Source organism: Syngnathoides biaculeatus, chromosome 20, assembly GCF_019802595.1.
Source record: "Syngnathoides biaculeatus isolate LvHL_M chromosome 20, ASM1980259v1, whole genome shotgun sequence".
Classification (NCBI taxonomy): Eukaryota; Metazoa; Chordata; class Actinopteri; order Syngnathiformes; family Syngnathidae; genus Syngnathoides; species Syngnathoides biaculeatus.
In genome coordinates, this window is record NC_084659.1 from 6,311,723 (window position 1) to 6,332,174 (window position 20,452).

General features: G+C 50.1%; 1 protein-coding gene across 3 annotated transcripts in view; it reads right to left on the reverse strand.

Annotated features, from left to right (window-relative positions):
- The window catches only part of ppfia2 (PTPRF interacting protein alpha 2), a 46,488-nt gene that overhangs the window by 11,920 nt on the left and 14,116 nt on the right, over positions 1-20,452 (reverse strand). For 2 of the 3 annotated variants that reach the window (XM_061806158.1, XM_061806157.1), the window contains exons 1-19: positions 17,506-17,629; positions 8,133-8,234; positions 7,883-8,047; positions 7,532-7,606; positions 5,591-5,701; positions 5,288-5,509; positions 4,960-5,106; positions 4,754-4,888; positions 4,575-4,658; positions 4,373-4,504; positions 4,229-4,291; positions 4,075-4,166; positions 3,844-3,976; positions 3,470-3,690; positions 3,137-3,386; positions 2,301-2,330; positions 2,098-2,228; positions 1,544-1,722; positions 1,374-1,467 (exon numbers count right to left, since the gene is read on the reverse strand). In XM_061806158.1, the coding sequence (XP_061662142.1) occupies positions 1,374-1,467; positions 1,544-1,722; positions 2,098-2,228; positions 2,301-2,330; positions 3,137-3,386; positions 3,470-3,690; positions 3,844-3,976; positions 4,075-4,166; positions 4,229-4,291; positions 4,373-4,504; positions 4,575-4,658; positions 4,754-4,888; positions 4,960-5,106; positions 5,288-5,509; positions 5,591-5,701; positions 7,532-7,606; positions 7,883-8,047; positions 8,133-8,234; positions 17,506-17,586 (2,447 nt within the window). In that variant the 5' untranslated portion in view covers positions 17,587-17,629. Of the gene's footprint in view, positions 1-1,373; positions 1,468-1,543; positions 1,723-2,097; positions 2,229-2,300; positions 2,331-3,136; positions 3,387-3,469; positions 3,691-3,843; positions 3,977-4,074; positions 4,167-4,228; positions 4,292-4,372; positions 4,505-4,574; positions 4,659-4,753; positions 4,889-4,959; positions 5,107-5,287; positions 5,510-5,590; positions 5,702-7,531; positions 7,607-7,882; positions 8,048-8,132; positions 8,235-17,505; positions 17,630-20,452 lie in introns of those variants that run through there. The other variant, XM_061806156.1, reaches the window with a different exon arrangement.

Consider the following 20,452-nt stretch of genomic DNA (forward strand, 5'->3'; position numbering starts at 1 on the left):
TATCGTTTCGAGCCATATTTAGATGATATGCGGATCATGGCCAGACAGCATGCGGCCAAACCACCTCCCCGCCCGATCCACCTCTGCGCAGCGGTGATTAGAAACAACGCCGCCAGCGAGCGACAACGACGCCGCCGTAGCCAAACCGCCTCCCCGTCCGATCCACCTCCGCGTGGCGGTGATAAAAACAACGCCACCCGCAAGTGACGACGATGCGGCAGCCAAACCGCTTCCGCGTCCGATCCATCTGCGTGCGGTGGTGATAAAAACAACGCCGCCCCCAAGCGACAACGACGCCGTGGTCAGACCACCTCCCCGTCCGATCCACCTCCACAGGGGAGATGAGCCACCGTTGCCCGGCGCCGCGTCCGCCGATCACGGCTTCGGCACATCGACGGATTACGTCCACCCCACAACTATGAATTTTTTTTAGTAGCTGTACACGACGAAGCGGATCTTTAGGAAAAGTATGAAGAACGAATCCATCCTCCTGAGTGTTATATGATATACAATATTCAGCAATACAACGAGCCGGCATTTTGGCTAACGCGAAGGAACAACGGGCTACCCTTGAGCGGGTAAAACTAGCATCAACAGACGAGATCGCTTGAGTGCGCTACTGCCCTGTACGTCACTTCCTGCTTCTTCTCGAAAACAAATCCCTTGAGAGGTTTTTCATGGCGGGGGTTACAAGAAGCCCTACACGTGAAAAAAAAAAAAAATGGATGGGTCCATACCGGCTACCGTTTTTTCATTAATAACATACTAAAAATTGTGCATGTCATGACACTTGAACTTTAAGGAGCTCATGTGGTCGTTCTACTAGTGCCCCAAATTGTCTGACCGGTGAAGACAAAGAGCCAACTAGTACAGACCTTGTACCAGTTGGCTATCGAGGAGATCCGATAAATGCTCAAAAAGTCTTCCCGTACGACACCAACAACGAGAGCACGGCGATGGGCCAAGATGCTGGAACGGGAGGTAGAGCGGCAGGCATCTGACTGGCATGCAGCGCGCGGAGGGGAGGTGCAAAAATAGGGCGCAGATGGGGCGCGCTCGGTCCCGGCCGCCGCCGCGAGGAAGTCCGTGCGGTGGGAACGGCAGAAGAGGGATGAGGAGGACCCGCGACTACGCGGGAGGCAAACGGCATCCGTCGTTGGGCACCGCAAAGGCGGAAAAACACATTTCAACACTGGTTTTATGCGGCGCCAAACGAGGCCCGAAACGAGAACCGCAGCTGCCAAAATGGAGGATTTCATCCTCGGAGGCGTCATTTGTCTTCCATTGGGTCTCATTAGGTCCTGCGCTTCGACCTCGTGAAGCGCAAGCCTTCGGAACCTCCGAAAGTGTGCCGAACCAGATCGAGTCCTTACTTCTTCCTCAAGCGGCGGTCCTTCTCGGCCTGCGTGCCCAGCTTGCCCGCCGGCGCCGCGTCCTGGCCCGCCGCGTCCGGGTCCATCATGGTTGCTGCGGACGGATTCAAACGCGCGGCGTGGATGACTGCACTCTCATTTGCTACGGATCGGCGTAGCGGAGCGCCGACCTTGCGGATCCACCATGACGTGTCTGTGCGCCAGGTGGGCCAGCCGGCCCTTCTCCTTCTTGCCGAAGAGGCGGCCGATGGACGACTTGATGCCCTTCTTTTTGGGCTGCTTGTGCAGCGAATCCTGGCTGCTGGCCGCGCTGCTCGGCGTCCCTTCCGCTTCCAGGGCGGCGGCCATGCTGGGAGGACAGTTTTTCCACACATTACGCGTCAAACATAAAACCGCATACGTTCTTTATCCTCTGCAACCGCCGGCTAATGTGACTGCAGCTCGCTGAGGAGCCGAGATCAGGTACAGGTAGGTGTACTACATTGCCCCCGTGTGGCCAATATGCGAACACCAGAAGGAGCAGCACAAACTCCAATGTGGCAAAAATTCTCACTTATTCCCCTTATGTCATGACTATGCTCCTTATAAAGAATAATATTGTAGCGCGCTATTTATGTAAAAAAAAAAACCAAACCTAACGAGTAACACGCACCAGGGTGCGTTGACGACAACGAGCCGACAATCGGAAAAGCGCAAATCGACGCGGCGAGAACCGAATCAGCACCTTCGGGCGTCGTTGTGCGAGGACGCCGGGAGGGTGTGCGTCATCCGGACGGTGCGCGGCGTGGCGGGCGGCGACGTCTCGCACTTGATGGTGGCCTTGTCCTCGCGCCCGTCCTCCTCCACCGCCGCGATCTGACGGAAAGGACTTCGGTCAGGTCAAAGCGGACGCGCCGGTCCGAACCGAAGCGTGCTGGTTCCGCGTACCTTTCTCCTGTGCTTCCGCAAATCGCTGGGCTGTGGGCAGAGAAGGATCCATGAGGGGAGGAAAATCAACGGAAAAAAACCCCGACACTGACCGGGTCAAAAAATAAATCAAAATGCTTGGAACCTTGACCAGGGCTGCCTTCAAATATTCATACGCGCAGGACGGAAACTCATGTGAATATTTTGAAAAAAAGACACTCAGCAAACGAGTGCCCCCGTAGGAAAAGCACAACATTTTCATGAAAATCCTCAACGGGGACGTTCGGGGCCCTTTCCACACGAATGCAAACTGCTCCCTGGGGTGCTAATTCAATTTCGGGGGGGCCAAATAGTCCACGGAACAAGAATTACGTGACACATTTCAGGGGTTCCAAACAGAGCTGATCTGATCAGAGAGGTTTGCGCAAATGTTCCGCACAGCATCTGTTATTAGTATGCATTATAAGTTGATTTAAAGGATTTTTTTTTTTTTTCGGTGATGATGCTCCCAAACCGTTTTAAGGTTAATGTTATGCTGCCTCCTATATTTAAAATACAGAATTTGCTTTTTGTGCACTGTATTGTCTTGCGCTTTCATCCTGGATCAGGCTATGCCAAGGTGAAATTTTAAAATGACACACCATCTCATCCTGCACTTTCCCACTCGGAAAAAGAGAAACTCTCGTCCGGTTGAACCACTTTTTTTTTTTTTTTTTTTTTTCCCCCCGCGATCGACTGAGACTGCCCAGCCAACGTCAATGCTCCTCTCTGACGAACGTCGTAAAATGCCACTTGGGAAGCCGTCCGGAATTATGCGGAAATCCCTGAAGCGGCGCGCTCGCCGGGCGGGCTCATACCAGCGTCATGACCCCCATGCGCTCCATGTCCCGGGCCGGGCTGCGGGGGTCCAGCTTGGGCGTGGAGTGGCCGCTGGGCGGCGAGGACGACGCCAGGGAGGAGGCGGTGGCCGAGGCGGTGATGGAGGCCCCGTGGTGGTGGTGGTGGTGCATGCGGGCCAGGTTGAGGCCCTCCAGGCTGACGCTGGCCACGCGGCTCTCGATCTCCTCGGCGCGCAGCTCCGTTGACTCCTTCTCCTCCTGGATCAGCCTGCAGGGCGAGCCCACGCAGAACTTTAGCACTCGTGGGGCGTGCGTGTCGCCCGCATGCGACTCGGCGCTGCGGCGCCGTACCGGATCTCCTTGTTGATGGCGTCCAGCTGCTCCTGAAGCATCAAGGCCAGGGTCTGCGCGTCGGAGTGGCCGCCGGGCGAGAGGAGGTCCACGGAGCTGAAGAGCGTCTCCCGGTCGTCGTCGTCCATGTCGGACATCTCCGTGTCGCTCTCGAAGTGGTGGGCGCCGCCGACCGTGCCCAGCTGCTGCGAGCGCCACTCTTGCTCGCCCAGAGACTTGGCCTGGCAACCAGACACGCAAACATCTTCAGAAGGGTTGAAAAGTCGCAGATCTGGTCCGATTTTGGCCACAAAGTTGTCTTGACGTGGAACTACGCAAAAAGACGCCGGCCGTTCGAACGTTCCGGAGTGCGGACACGACGTCTTTCCCGTCACCTTGGTTTCCCGCAGGCCCACCCGACCTCTCCTGGGCCTCCGTATGACCTTGGCCGAGCGGTAGTGGTCCGACTGGGTCTCGGCCAGGGAGCCCAGGGAGAATCGCAGCTCGCCGGAGGTGTCCAGGTGAGACCTGGTTGAGGTCACACGAGGTCATTTTGATATTACACGAGAAAAACACAATGGAGCCATTAAAATAACGAAAAACAAAAAAAACAAAAACAGCCTTACCGTGACAGGGTGGGTTCTGTGAGGGATCCCACCCTCAATCTGAACTGGTCCAGTTCTGACCGCAGCTTCTCGATTTCCTCTGCCAGATGCGTCTGCAACCCACCATAAAAAAAAATATGATTTCCAGTTCCATTTGTCACTTTACGAGTCTCACCTTCTCGTGCAGGGACTCCTCGTACTGCTTCCTGTAGCCCTCCGAGTCCTGGATGAGTAAATTCTGGAGGCGGAAGCAAAACCGGGTGAGGACGCGACCACGAGAACCTTCGGAGACCTGCGGAGCGGTGGGCCCGGCGGGAACCTTCTCCTCCAGAGCCGCCATGCGTTCCTTGAGGTGCAGCTGCAGGCGCTCGTTGGACTCGGTGAGGAGCCGGTCCACCGTGTCCGACAGACGCTTGTTGTGCTCCTCGTTCATCTTCTCGCGCTGGCGAGCCTGCGGGGGAGGACGTGAAGAACGTTTTGCCCGCGTCCTGCCGGTTAAGTTCGCGCGTCGCCATCCTCACCCGCAGCAGCTCCTGGTTTTTCTCCTCCAGTTGGCCTTCCAAGTGGCGCATGCGCTCCTCGATGTTTCCGTGACGCTCCTCCGCCTGAGACATAAAACTCATCTCGAGACCGAATTGAAATTTCGAGGCAATTTGGCCCAAAAATCCGCTTCGAAACTCAACCGAGCTTAGTTTGAGACCTTGGTGAGCGCCGCGATCCTCTGGGCCAGCTCGGCCTCCACCTCGGGCAGAGTCTCGGCCTTGCGCATGGTCTGCTGGAGCTTCTGCTCGGCCAGCTCCAGCCGCTCCTGCAGCTGCCGGTTCTTCTCCTCCATCTGCCGGCGCCGACGAGAGCGCTCAGGAGCCGGAGCGGCGAGGGCGACGGCGAGGGCGAGGCGTGACCCACCTGCCTGAGGAAGGCCTCCTTGTTGGCCAGCTCGTTCTCCAGCTTGTCGTTGATGTCGTGCACCGAAGTGGACTCGCGCTGGGCGCTCAGGTAGCGCTTCTCCAGCGTCACGATGCGCTCCTCCATGTCCTCCTTCTGGCACATGGCCTGCGCCCCGCAAAAAAAAAAAATGACAGAATTTGGGGCGGGGGGGTCACACACACACACACACACACACAAAATTTCATGGCATAAAACCCTTTCAACGTAAATATTTTGCCTTTCGCCCAAAATCTAAATGTGATTCTTTTTCCTTTTTGAATGTACGAATTTGCGGCGCATCTGGGACCTCTTTGATGTCGCGCTGGTACTTGTTGTTCATCTCCTCGGACTTGATGAGGTCCTTGCGGGCCGTCTCCAGCTCCTGCTCCACCTCGGAGACGCGCGACGACAGCGAGGACATGCGCTCCTTCATCTGAGCCAGCTCGTAGTTTTGCTTCTCCAGCAGGTCCTGCAGCTCCACCACTCGGCCGGCCTCCCGCGCCGACTCCAGCGTGCCGTTGGACACGCGCTGGCGGCGGGACGAGAACAACGGTTCCGGCGGGAAGCGCGGGGCGCTACGTGAGATTCGGACGTAACCGCGGCCACCCACCTTGCCGTGGACCTTCTGCTGTGCCTCGCCGCCCTCCGGGATGTCGGCGCCGCCGTCGCCCGCCGCCACCTTTCTCTGGATGTGAGCATTCTGCTCGCGTAAGGCCACGATCTGCAGAAAGGGGGCGCACACGTGTGCTAGAACCTTCGGTGGAAAAAGTAGGGACTGCGAGCCACTTGCGGCCCGTCATATTGGTTGTATTCAATTAGCCATGTTTTTTTTTTTTTTTAAATAAATGAGACAAAAAATACTAGTCATTTTTTATGATCAATTTACCTCAGTAACTTGTGAATAATTTACCGTATTGACATTCTGAAACGTCATATATATAAATATAATGAATTAGAATAACTATTTCCAAAAAAATGGGTAATTTTCTTTACCTTTTCATGAAAGCCAATCATTTTACAGAGAAATTTTACCTTACTTTACCTGTAATTATACAATAGATCAGCGTTTATTGCATTAATTTAGTTGTGCTCCCCAAAATGTAGCAAACTTGAAATTAATTTATTGAAATCAGCACTTCTTAAAAACATTTATTGGAAAAACCATGAGTTAAAATGGTTTATTAAATGGTTAACTTTTCGGGTTTTTCTTAACAATTTAATTTTAATCAATTTCAAAATAATATGTAACCATGACAGTGCTTATTTTATTACCAAACAAATATTGTTCATCCACACTAACTGTAAAAACTTTTTTTTTTTTTTTTTACCCCATCTACGGATGAAGAGGCCATGAGCACAAAGCCCCCCCCCCGCGTGTGCAAAGATAGCAATCGAACGCAATTAAAGCGCAATCGGCAGCCGCCGCGCCGCCGTCATCACCCGGTCGGACCGCAGCCGTTAGCTTGAAACGCTTCACGGCGCCGCCTAATCGACTTTTCAACATGGATTCCGGAGACACGCCGAGTCTTCCTGGACTCAAAAATAAACAAAACAAAACAAACAAAAGCAGAAAAAAGTGTGTGTGTGTGTGTGTGTCTGTTTTTTTTTTTGTGACTCACTTTATCCACACGTTTTTTTTTTTCATGTTACACCCTTATTACAAATCGGAACTCATTTTTTCCCCTCAAAATTCTACTCACATGAATCTTCGGTAACAGAATGAAAAAAAGGACTTTTTTTTTTTTGGTCATTGATTTTAAAAACAACAACAAAAGGCGTTTACTTGCTTTACATCCTCAATACCGTGTTGAGGCACCTTCAAAAACCCCGAGAATACTTTCCGGATGCGCCGAATGTATCCCAGGGCTTCACTTTTAGAGCCTTTTAGAATCTTGAGGAGGAAAAAAAAATGAATTCATGTCGGAATAAGCCTGCGGCATAATGTGAATCCTTTCCAGACGCATTTAAAAAAAAAAAAAAAAAAAGTTGAAGGCTGCAGCCTCCACCTACACGTCCTGATTAAATCTAACGAAGGCGTAATTAGGCCTGGCCCGTCGTTTCTGTCGAGGATCCAGCTGGGAGATCAAAAGCGGCGCGCCATCTCCCGACATTGAAGTAGCGCCGGACGGAGCCAGATGGACGCCGTGTCCCCCGTCGTATTCCTTGGATCTTCCTGAGCTTTGGCCTCATCATTTTTTGAAAATGCCACTCGTTGCTGACATTTTCGGGACTCACCGAGAGCCCCGCGAGCAGCGGACGCATCTTTTATCCCGTAAGCGCCGTCGAGGTCCGGCCGGCCGTAGCCGTAAGCCTCTGTCCAGGACTTCAACGGACAACCAACCGGAATCTTTGTCACGTCTCGGCCGCACGAGCGTAACGAACTTGACTTTGCCCGCATCTTAACTGGAACCCGTAAGAGGGAGCGCACGACTCCTATTTGTGCATTTTAGAGTTCACTGTCGGATCCTCCTACAGGTATGTTTCAAAATGTAAAGATGGGAAAAGTTTCAGATTTTCGCTCGAGGGAGGGTTCACTTCATTTGTTTCTTACCTCCTGATTGGCCGCCGTAAGCTCCTCCTCCAAGGCGGACACCCTCTCCAGCGACACCCGCAGCCGCTCTCGCACCTGCCGCGGCACAACAACGTCGGCTGCTTTTGTGGTTTTCATTGACGTGCACCAACTTGCACAGAAATGTCGGTCCAGTGTGGTTAAATCACAGCTGTGGCAACTAAATATGACTTCACAATTTTGGGGGGCTTTGAGAAGTAATACAAGTAATGTGGGGAAAGTTATGAAGATGTCAACACCGACTGTGTCTTTTTTCAATTGGCTACAGGCGACAAAAACGGTTCAATGGCCGACAACGACGACATCGGCGATCCAGCTCAAAAGGTTGCCCACCTTCTCGTCGAGGGCTTTGTGGTGTTCGAACAGGGACTTGAGGGCCTTGAGGACCTCCACCTCGCTGGAGACCCCCGAGGGCGACTGCGCCTGCCTCTTGACCACCGTCATGCGCAGCGAGCGCTCGTGTCGGGACACCAGACATTCCAGATGCTCCAGCAGCAGCTGCACGGACACGGACCGGGTCGTCTCCGTAAGGCCGCGGTCGTCCGGACTCGAGCGACAATGCGGAACGGGGCGGGGCGCTCACCCGGGTGTTGTTCCTCTCGGCCTTCAGCTCAGAGATCTCCTCTTCTTTCTCCAGCAGCTGCTCCCGGCAGGCGTTGAGCTCCTTGGTGAGGGCCGCAAACTCCTACGACAAAAACGAGAAAAAGCGCAAAGAGAAAGCTGAGCGACATCGCGCCAGCTCGAATTGGATGACAAGGCCTGAAAATGTTCCCGGTCGTCAGATTACGCCTATCCTGTTAACAAGATAGCATCAAAACATCTGCTCGGACGCTCAACTCCATTTTGGCTTGTTAGCGACGGTTTTTACCGGCACAGGAAGTGACAAAAAAGACCAGGACAGACCTCAAATAAGGTGCCAGAAACCGCTGAAACTGTCAAACTGGAACGCACTCAATTCCACGGTAGAATCATCAGCAGACTTGGATGAAAAAATATGAAGTCCCTAAAGCAAAAATGGCTCAAAAATTTTTTGTTTGATGCAAAACAGTCCCTGGCCCGAGTTAGAGCCCCCCCCAAAAGCCAAAGACCTTGATCCAGGCGCAAGTTTGGGGCAAAAAAAAAAGAAATAAATCCCTTGGACCCTGACGCAAAATTTCTAAAAGTTTGACAGAGACTCGAAGACCCCTTAAGGACGAAGAACAAAAGTTTAAGATTGGTTGATTCCTGTAATCTTCCGTTTTTTGGTTTTTTTTTTTGCAATATTAAGAATTCCTTGTTGCCTCTTCAAAGCATCAGGGACGTTTTTTTTTTTTTTTGGTACATACTAATGAAATGCCTCACCGCAAAGTCATCAAGTGAAGGTCGCAAACGAACATCTGCCAAAACTTTATAGACTACGAGTTGTGATCCAGAACAGATGAGAATTTCTTTTGCGTTTCACAAACAAACATTTTCTCTCTCTTCTCATGAAACAAACTCCGGCATTTGTAGTTTGGGGCAGAAAAAAATGGAAGAAAAATGTGAGGTAAGGCGAACTGAATCTGGTGTGAATCAAGAGAGGATTGGACTTGGACCAAGGATGGATTGGGCGCCAATCAGGAGTGGAAGGGAATTCATCAGGCTCGGATTTGAAGTGGCTGAAACAAAGATGTTGGAATATGAGCGCAACAATTCAATGAATCCTTCATAATCATCCACGCAAGCTTTCTAGATCTGGCCCGGACAAGGCCGAAGTTTACAGTACATTGCGGCGACTCCGCTTTTGATCATACCCGAGTTTTACTATGACGAGCACATAAATGAATCCCCCTTGAACATCAAAAATGATTTGTAACCGCAGTTGGATAGCAACACACACATTGTAGCTTTTACAAAATGTGAGTTTGTTTTCACGCGCCGATGTGTGTTTATTTTGTCCAAAACCACATCCTGGTGAGTTGCCGCAGACCCCGGACGGAAGTACCAGACCGTGTAAGATCGTGCTGGCCTGGATTCACGAGTCCGTCAGACGGGAAAGCCTCTCGGGGCTCGATCCTGACAATCCCGGATCTTGCTGGGAATAAGAAGGTCAGGAACGCTGAGACTTTGCAACGGGGGGGAAAAAAAATAACATAATCGGGGGGAAGGGCTTGAACTTTTTCAAGGTCATTTTCCTGGTGTCGCAGCGTTCCTCGGATGGCTGCTGACATCGTTGCTCCGATGGTTAGCATCTTGTTGGTTTTTAAAGGGCAACGAGCTCAAGATGATGCAGGATAGCATTCAGAATGCACCTGCAAGCGTGTCGACTTGGCAGGTTCGGCCCATTTGCCCCCTTTTGTCCGCAAGTCCAGGGGTCCACGGCGGTGGTCGACTCACATTAGCGTTACGCGGCCCAACGCTACTGATAGCTGGCATTTGGCGAAAGGTCTAAAGCTGGAAGGACGGGAGCGTTTGCCTCGGAAAAACTGACACAATATCAAACCGATGCAGATGCAGAGGGATCCGGTTTCTTCGGGTCTGGGGTTGCCACGTTCCAAGGCCGCAGAGTCTCCCTGCTGGCGACGCGACATCTGCGGATACGGTTACAGCCGGCGTTGCCAAGAAGGCTTTTTTTAGTAGCGTGTCAAGGGCCGCCAACTCCGCCTCGAACGTCGCGATCGGCCCCAAAAAGGAGCGCCAATCGTGAATGTCGACGGCTGCGAGGCTCAAAAGGTTGCGTGAGGCCTGCTCTGCGACGCGTTTAACATCAAATCGGGAGCATCCCCCAGAGGGCGCGTGCGGGTGTTCGGTACACGGGTGCGCGGCGGGGCTGAGTCGATGCTAATCAGCCGGCGTGAGCCGCTCCCAGCTTGGCTCCGACCCGACGGGGAATCCTCGCCTACAAAAAGCCGCTATTTATAGCCCACCCGGCCCGCTTTCCTTTGCGCTTCTGCTGCCTCACCCTGGCAAAAATAAATAAATACAAATAATCCCTCATTAAAAAGGGGAATCTGGGCAGTTTGGCAAAATCCGACGGCCGCGGCTCACGGATGAGTTAATTCCGAACGAAGCCGGGAGAACAAACAGAGCATCTCCGCGTCCGCATCACACCGTGCTCATCGCCGTGGCAACCGGAGCTCCGTTACCATAGCGAAGCGGGCAACCTCTCTCCGACTCCGAGAGGAAATCTGTCTGACTCGTGTTGGAAGTTTGTCCCAAGTATCGGGAATATCGAGAAAAGCGCGAAGACTTCACGGAAGCGCGGGACGGATCGGAAATTCGGGGGGATTTCCGGCTACAGCGTCGCAAAGAGTTGCATTGTCAGGCCTCTGGCGAGTTCTCCGGAGAGTTTGAAAATGGGACGGGATCTTTGAGAAACAAGAACTTTCCGGCAAGTTGACTTCTTGTGTTGGGATTAACATGAAAGAAATTAGATCGGCCATTCCCATCTGCGAAAGCTTTCGAGGAACCGCACGTCGCAAGTTTCTGCGATCAATTGATGCCAGGAAAGCAAGGAAAAATCTGCATAACATTTCCTTTGCCCACCGCTGCCGGCAAGCCGGAAAGGGGGGCGGCCTCGAACGCGCCGAGCCGCCTTTAGGTGGCATGACTGCGAAGACGCACCTGAGCCGCTTGGCCTTCAATAATGCAGGGAATTCTTTAAAATAACCGACTTTTACATCCCGGAGTCTGAATTATTCACGCCACGCCGCACGCGCTATTTTCGACAAGTTAGCGAATGCTAAGCTAGTCGGGCCGAATCCCGGAAATTTGTGGTCCGATTTTAGGGGTGAAAACGACCTTCGGAGGCTACGAGCTGAGCGTTGCAGCAATTCCCGTTACGGAGAACGACAGAAATGAAAAGACATCAACAGCGAAAGCAACAATTTGCCGTTTGCAGGATGTGCGGAATATTCCATTTTTCCCCCCGTTTTATCTCGTTCCCGGAATTGCAAGCTTGACCAATTTTTCTCCTTTTTTTATATTTATATTGAGCCAATTTGTGGAACTACTTCAGGGAATTATGGACTTTGAAATGCATCCACCTCTGCCTGCACTGAATTCCAGTTCCGGACTTAAAGGTACAGATGATCTTAACGTCCCACTTTTGGACCGCCCCCAAAGTGTTACGTCACAGTCTTGGTCCGGTGTTGGCCGCTGATCTATGCAAAAGTAGATGAGTAAGAACGCCAATTCCGGTGGCTTCCCCTCTGCCGAAATTCCCTTTTAAGCCGGCAGACGCCCAGGGGTGCGGCCCAGCCGGATCGCCTGCGAGCGGCCGTCTTTGTCGCCATGGCAACTGAGGGTGGACGGTCGCTTCCCGAGGGGCGTCGCGAGCTTTGGGTCGGGTAAAAATCAAACCGTCATCCTGGCATCTTGGCTCTCGCAGACACGCCCGTCCGTGTTAAAAAAAAATAATAATAATGATAAAAAAAAAAAAAAACATCTTCCTAGTGCGGGTGTGCGGCACAAAATCCATATGGACACACTTGAGAGGAGTATCCAAATCAATATATCTATGAACGCATAATCAATCAGGCAAAGGAGAGAAAAACCTCATCATGGATGGATCCATTTGCACTTTCACGACCGGGCGAGCCGCTAGATGTTCCCCCAGCTGACTTTGGCCACGACGCCCTCGCCATTCACTTGCTGGGCAAATAAAGACAACCGACGACTCAGAACCGAGACCATTAAGAGTCTACAATGAAACCAAAATGCTTTGTTCTGAGCAGGAGGAAGCCCAAACCAACACGGAAGAACCCACAAACTTCACCTGGGAAGGCCAGACTCCCGAACGCAAACGTGCTAGGAGAAGATTTTCATCGGAGCTCCGCTTTCCCCAGATCTTTGCCTCCGGACGCCGGGGGGAGCTCAGTTTCCAATTTAGCCCGCGCGGGTCCGCCGGGAATGTTTATCGATCCCCAGGCGGTTTATTCCAGGACAGAGGCGGCTGTTTGGATGATAGCTCACACGAATCGGATGTTTGAGCAGCCTAAATTTGGAGGGGGAGGGGGAGGACCTGTCTGACATTGGAAGTGGAGGAGGAGGAAGTCAATTAAGATTCCCACAGAATGACGGCGAGCGTCAGGCGGACACAGAAAGTCTCAACGTGTCCCGTTGATGTCCTTTTCGTGAAATTCACGTTCTTGGCTGTGTCTCCCTAATTAAATTCGCCTCATCTATCGATCGCTCACCGGCGTCTTCCCAGTCGGTGCTAAAGGTCGCCGACCACGGCTAAGAGAGCGCGTTTCAGAAGCCGGAGGAGCGCTCGCGGCGCTTTCACGAGGGGACGGCGGCAATATCTCACGGCGGAATAATCGAACTGAGCCGGAATTTTACGAGCCTTGCATTATTCAAGAGGGCGGAGGGACCGCTGTAATAGCGCCGCAAAGACGCGGCAGGAACGCTTGTAAAGGAGCGACGAAGCCGACCGCCTCTCCCGGAGACGGCAGCGGTTGGTCCATCCACGAGAGGGGGGTCTTTTAATGCCAAGGCCGAGAGTTAATGACAGAGCAGAGCGGACGTCCCCCGGCGCTGCCTTTACGACACCCCTAAAGTAAAAGATCCACGGAGGAGCAACGCATATATATCCCGCCCGCTTCAGCAAAGATGGCCTGGGGGGGGCGCAAGACGGAGTCACGAATCGGATTGCCCGAGATCAGCCGCAGCCCGTGAGAACTTCTGCAACTTCTACAAATTGTTTGACTGTTCTTGGGTGTTGGGACTACGTTATTGCGAGACAACAAGACCGCCCTCAACGTGATGGATTCTTTGTTTCTTGGGAACAAGGAACAACTGGCTCATTTCCGGGGAAATTTGCCGACACCTTCTGGAGATGTGGCGATTTTCAACGTCCTGGCTTTTTGTTTTTTTTTACGTGGAATGTGAGCTGCCCCAGTTTTCGAGCAATTTCTTGGATGGGAGGACTGTCAAAACGAGGCAATTCCCAGTCTCGGACCAGATTAGTGCGGTCGTCTCTGCAGTGCCTCGGCTTTGGTGTTCCTGCGAAGTGAGTTTGACCTCTCCCTGGGGTTAAATCCCATACCGTGGCTTCCTTGTTTGTGGGAAGTAAGGTCGACTTCTTGCACTGTACGGACTGGCAAAACTGGCTTAAAGCCATCAAAATTTCAAAGTTAACACGCCCTTTTTCCGGGACAATCTGGGCCTCACCACCGTCAAAGCTTCCTTGTTCCTGGCAAATGACGTCGACTTGTCCTCAGGGTACTCCCTGACGCTTAGGACTGTCGAAACTGGCTTAAAGCCATCAAAATTTCAAAGTTAACACACTTATTCCAGAACAATGTTGGCCTGACCACCGTCAAAGCTTCCTCGTTCCTGGCAAATGACGTCGACTTGTCCTCAGGGTACTCCCTGACGCTTAGGACTGTCGAAACTGGCTTAAACCCGTCAAAATTTTAAAGTTAACACGCCCTTTTTCCGGGACAATCTGGGCCTCACCACCGTCAAAGCTTCCTTGTTCCTGGCAAATGACGTCGACTTGTCCTCAGGGTACTCCCTGACGCTTAGGACTGTCGAAACTGGCTTAAAGCCATCAAAATTTCAAAGTTAACACACTTATTCCAGAACAATGTTGGCCTCACCACCGTCAAAGCTTCCTCGTTCCTGGCAAATGACGTCGACTTGACCTCAGGGAACTCCCTGACGCTTCGGACTGTCGAAACTGGCTTAAACCCGTCAAAATTTTAAAAAGTTAACACGCCCTTTTTCCGGGACAATCTGGGCCTCACCACCGTCAAAGCTTCCTTGTTCCTGGCAAATGACGTCGACTTGTCCTCAGGGTACTCCCTGACGCTTAGGACTGTCGAAACTGGCTTAAAGCCATCAAAATTTCAAAGTTAACACACTTATTCCAGAACAATGTTGGTCTGACCACCGTCAAAGCTTCCTCGTTCCTGGCAAATGACGTCGACTTGTCCTCAGGGTACTCCCTGACGCTTAGGACTGTCGAAACTGGCTTAAAGCCATCAAAATTTCAAAGTTAACACACTTATTCCAGAACAATGTTGGTCTGACCACCGTCAAAGCTTCCTCGTTCCTGGCAAATGACGTCGACTTGTCCTCAGGGTACTCCCTGACGCTTAGGACTGTCGAAACTGGCTTAAACCCGTCAAAATTTTAAAGTTAACACACTTATTCCAGAACAATGTTGGCCTGACCACCGTCAAAGCTTCCTCGTTCCTGGCAAATGACGTCGACTTGACCTCAGGGAACTCCCTGACGCTTCGGACTGTCGAAACTGGCTTAAACCCATCAAAATTTTAAAGTTAACACCCCCTTTTTCCGGGACAATCTGGGCCTCACCACCGTCAAAGCTTCCTTGTTCCTGGCAAATGACGTCGACTTGACCCTGACGCTTCGGACTGTCGAAACTGGCTAATCCTCGGTCACATTGGTCAGGATATTCTTGGGGAATAACGTACACTTGTTGGGGTGATGTGGACGTCTTCCCGGTGTCACGGACTCCTTGCTCCTGAGAGGGAAGGCTCCCTTATCCCTTGCTCTGTGCTGAATTTCATCTCGAGTGTGCTGCTCACTGGCAATTACTGAATCTATTCCTGGTTGTCTAGTATCTAGTGATATCATCATCATATCATCACGGACATATTGCAAGGGTTTCTAGAAGTACACTACAAGCTAATTGGACCAACATTGACGTGATTCAAGTCGCTGCAAGGATGCATAAATTATCTGCTATAAAGCTAACTAGTGAGCATATGAGGGACACACACACATGGCACGGGGGGGGCTCTTGCATTCAAAAGCTGGTTCATCCTTTTAATCGCAGTGGAATCCATCAAAGTGGGTCAAACAGCGCTCCCCATCTGCCCCGCGCGGATTTTAAAACGCTGATTAAAAAAAGACGGAAAATAGGCCGAACGCCTTCCTCGGCGCGGCGCGGTCGAGAGACCAACGGCGAGCGTGCGCAATTCCGCGTGTCAAACGTGTCATCGGATAAACAAATAAAAACGTCAGAGGCTTCAATCTGCGAATATGCGACCGGGTCTGCACACCGCTAATAGCTAAGCTAACAACGGTCAGTCTGCCACACGCTTGCGTGATTGACAGCGGTCACAGACGGCCATTTTGAGCTCAGGTTTGGGCTACCCCAAAGCATTGTGGGAAAAGAAAAGAATCAAAAAACTAGAGCATCGTCCGTCCCGATCCAGGCATCACGACGACTGCACGTCTGTGCTCGGACGCTGGGATACGGCAATAACCCCGTCACGGCAACTTGCCACAAGGGATACGATTCTGTGCAGTTCAGGAGACAAGGACCAGTTCTGCCAAAAGGCTCGAGGTGGGTGGCGTCAAGCTGCTCCGAGCCCATGCTTGCCCAAAACCACCACAAAATAAAGACAATAACGCGCAAATGCACAGCTTCGTCTTGGAAACGTGGCCTAGCGTAACGCTAACACGCAATGCCAAAGCCGAAGACTCCGCTCATCTTGACCTTCTGCGGTTCCTCCTCCTGCTCTTCGAGAACACGATTTGCAAAACGGAGGAGCGGTGCGGTGCGGTGCGGTGCTGCGCCGCGGCGGATTTGACGAAGCTGCTCGTCTCCGTCAGCGGCGAAGCTCCCGGCATCCCCTCCGGCCGCGCGCAAACACGTTGCCGTGCCACAAGTGCCGGAGGACGACGATTGGGCAGCTGTGTCCACGAGGCGAATCCTCAGTCGCGACCAAACTTCACGCCCGCGTGCAGTAAAGATGACGTGAGTAATATTCCATGATCAGCGCACAACAACATCAATAACAACTTTCCATGTCAGGCACTCTTTTTGCAAAGATATGAAGAAAAGTAGACGAGACGGAGACGCACCTGCTCATGGACTACAATGGACCTAACGGCGTTCTTTCCAAATTAAGAGAAATAAAGCAAACCTACAAAAAAAAAAAGAATAAATGAAGGAATAATTACTAAATAATCCACAGATAATGATAATAAATAAATAAAATGTGGTTAAAATTAATTGAATAAAAAGTAAAATTTTAAATCTAGATTTAAGAGGAAACAAAATACACTGTACACTTGAATAAAGATAAATATATTAAAATTCAATGTCAAAGAAAATAACATGACTAAATAGATTTTGGAAAAATTCCCAAAATATGATTGAGGACTAAAATTACACATCACAAAAAAAATACTCTGTAAATTTAGGAAATTATATGAACAAAATGTGTAAAGTAAAATAAAATAATGAAAATAACTGAACAAAATAAGTAATTCCAAAGAAACTAAAATGCTACTCATTTAGTTTAAATAAAAAAAATATATGAACGTATCCGGGAAATTTTTTTTGAAAAGATAAAGTAAAAAAAAAATGCAAGAAATGTGAAAATAACAAAACAAATACATGAAAAAAAAATGAAAAAGCATAACTGAAATACAATAAATACCGTCTACAAAACAAATGTAATTTAAAAATCAAATAAATTAAGCTAAATAAATTTGAAAAAAAAACAGAGTAAAATTGAAGTCACACAAATAAAATGCAACTCGCAAAGACAAGCTCCCATTGTCCGGAAACGGCGACAGCAACACAATCGATATCGTGCATGCAGATGGTTGGGGGGAGGGGGGTGGGGGGGGGGGGGTTCAGCAGTGTCCACCGCCGGCGTGCTCCCCAAATAAGATCAGCAGGTGACCACCACCACAACAACAACAACAACAGCCACGCAACCCGTGTTGGCTTCACGAGTGGACTTTAATAACAGCAACGGCCATCAAAAAGTCTCCCGTTGGCGCAGAAGCTGCAATTGTGCACTTTTTGCATCAAATGAATAATTGAAGACGTTGAGGTGGGTAAGCCCCTCGCCGGCGTACGAGCTCAGATGTCGCGATAACGCCAGCCGTTCTCCTCCTCGCACGTTTTCAATTGCAAACAAATAAATTAAAAAAAAAAAAAAAAAAGCAAATGAGAAAAGGAGGAAAAAGAGCAGCCCGCCGGTGTCAACAGTCACGTGACTTGCCTGGAAGGTGTAGAAGCGGGTGCCGTTGGGCGGGTGCGCCTTGGGGGAGGTCGTCCCCGCGCTCACCTCCGAGAAAATCATAATCCCGCTCGGCCAGAGCCTCCCAGATCAGGGCATGGTCGCCGTCGAGCAAACAAAAGAGGGAGGAGAGGAGAAGCAAACGCGGCGCGCGCGAGCGAGCGAGCGAGCGAGCGAGCGCACGCGCGCACGCACGCACGCGTGCCAGGAGGCGGCGGCGGCGGCGGCGGCGACCCGCCCCGGGAACGGCGCCGCTCGGGGGCCGCGGTGCCGCCGAGTCGCCCGCGGCTTGGAAATGATGCCGCTGCTGCCGCGGCGGAGCTAAGCGGGACCCGGCGGCAACTGACAGTCGCCTCCCCCCTCCCCACGGTCGGTCCCCCGGTTCCTCCTCCTCCTCCTCATCCTCACCAGCCAATCGGCCGAGGGAGCATCGCAACGACACCGATCGGTACACGCAAGTGCGCAAACAGGACCGGTTAAAAGTGCCGGAAAAAAAAGCGTCTCGAGCTTCATTTTCATTTGGATGACAAGAAGGGCGAGGCCGTCGGACGCCTGCCAAAATCCGCCACTGGGGGAAGCGCAGCCCGCAGGAAGTGCCCATTATTTGGGACAACAAAACAAATATGAAATAACATTTACATGCATAGATACAAAGACAACCAGAAGATAGCTGGGATTGGGGGGGGGGGGGGTGTCAAACTCATTTCATACCGCCGTGGGTTCGGCTGATGTCAATTGGGCCGGACCGTTCAAATTGTAGCATACTCTGCTAGAAAAATAAACAAATTATCATATATTTCTTTTGTTTTGGCGTAGAGAAGCACAAGAACATCAGGGAGACGTCAACGTTTCATGAACATTCAACAAATGTGCAATTGACTTTTATCATTCACACGTATGCGTTGCCACTGATTGGACAAAGGCACAAAACTTTAACACGTAATTGGTATTGAAAAATATCGTCGGATGAAACAAGATCAATAAAGAAAGGAATTTTCAAACCATTTACATCATCAAATCGAAATGTAATCCCTGCCTACGCCTTACAAACTAAGGCGAGTGCTATTAAACCGTGTCAGGAAGAAAATCTTCACGTGTCCTGTAAATGTGTAAACTTCATAGAGGAAACACACATACACATACAATTCATACAGAAAATTCACAGAGTTCCATGGACAGCAGAATTCCACCATACTTTTTTGCTGACCAGCATTCAATTTTGACTAAAATGACATTTTTGTTCCTGATACTTGGCATCTTTTGGCCCGTAGAAGCGCATCCCGTCGTCTTCTTCTCTGATCAAAACAATGCGCCCCTGTTTCCGTATTCCGTGTATTTTTTTTTCATGCATTTTTAAATGATCCCGCGGGCCCGATCGAACCTCTTCACACGGGCCAGTTCCGGCCCGCGGGCCGTATGTTTGACACACCGCTGCTCTAGATCCTTCTGAGGATAAGCAGCTAAGAAAATGGATGGATGCAGAATATATACATTAATTATCCAAATAATGACAAAAAAATACATACTTTTGCAAGACGTCGATAAAACTGGTTGTGACTCTTTTGAGGCTGTTGAGCACAACCAAAAGGAGCCCCCCGCCCCAAAAAAAGTAATTTAAAAACCAAAAACATCCTCCCCCTTATTGACGACGCTATTCATGCGGCAGGAGTTCAACTTCTTGGTCTCTCTCTCTCTCTCTCGCCCTTTTTGATTTGCAACCAACGTCTCCTCCCACCATCGCTTTCTTTATTTGCAACTGGGGCCTCATCAGTCTGGCGAGGGACGAAGAGGAGGAGCGCAATCTCATCAGTTCCTCATTAACGCGCCCACACGAGGGACGGCGCGCTCGCATTTTGGGGCAAAACAAATAAAGAAAGAAAAGAAACCACAAGCGGGAGCCGAACGAGGTTTGGACATGAAAACGCGGAGAAAATGTGCGCATAAATCCGCATTAGATTCCCCAAAATTTGGTTAGGGAGCCTGCACGTGTTCATAAAGTTTCATAACGGTTGAAATTGAAGGTGTTGGAAATTAAGGAGAATGTTGGGGCGGGTGGGAGGGGGAGGAGACTTCAGTTCAATACCTTTGCATTTTCCAGTTCATATTTCAGACCGTTTTGGAAACCAAATTCATTTTCAAGCCTTGAGCTCTGGAGGCTTTGGGAGTCCAATGGCGCCCTCTTCCGGATAATGTCTGAACAGCAACGGCTATACTTTTTTTTTTTTTTTTGCTCGAGTCCGAAGATGAAATATAAAATATTACGGCTAGAATTAGGATTTGAGTGAAAAAGAAATGAGCTATTTCGAGAACTTATTACATCATTTTTTTGCGGTAACTTTCAGGATCTATTTCAAAATGATGGATTAAATTATTTATGGACAAATAATATTTTTAGAATCATGATTCCGATATCACAGGAGGAATATAGTGTATAATATATGATGTGTTTCAATTAATATATATTTGTTCGGCAAAAAAAAAATGTTGACCAAAAGGATAAGAAATTACACAGTATTATTCAAATGGATGTAATGCCAAATGTGACCACAAGACGGCAGCATCCAACTGTAGGACAAACGGCATCATCTGGATGCTTTCAGTTCTTCAAGAAAAAACAAACAAACAAACAAACAAGAAAACGTTTTTTTTTTGTTTAAGAGAAGGTCCTAAAACACGTTTGACTACAGCGACAAAAAAAAGCAGTTTTATTCTTGTCTCATCTGTCAAATAGTGAAAAAAAAAAAAAAGAGAGAAAGGATTTCAAGTTAAAAATATCTTGTGGCTTGCTGATGTTGCTATTCTGAGACGGTCCATTGAGGATGAGAGGCCAAAAGGAAACTGTTTTATGTTTTTTTTGTTTTTATATAAAGTTTTTAAAACGGGCCTGCCACAAGCTTCCGACCATTTATCCGCGAACGTGAATCGTGCT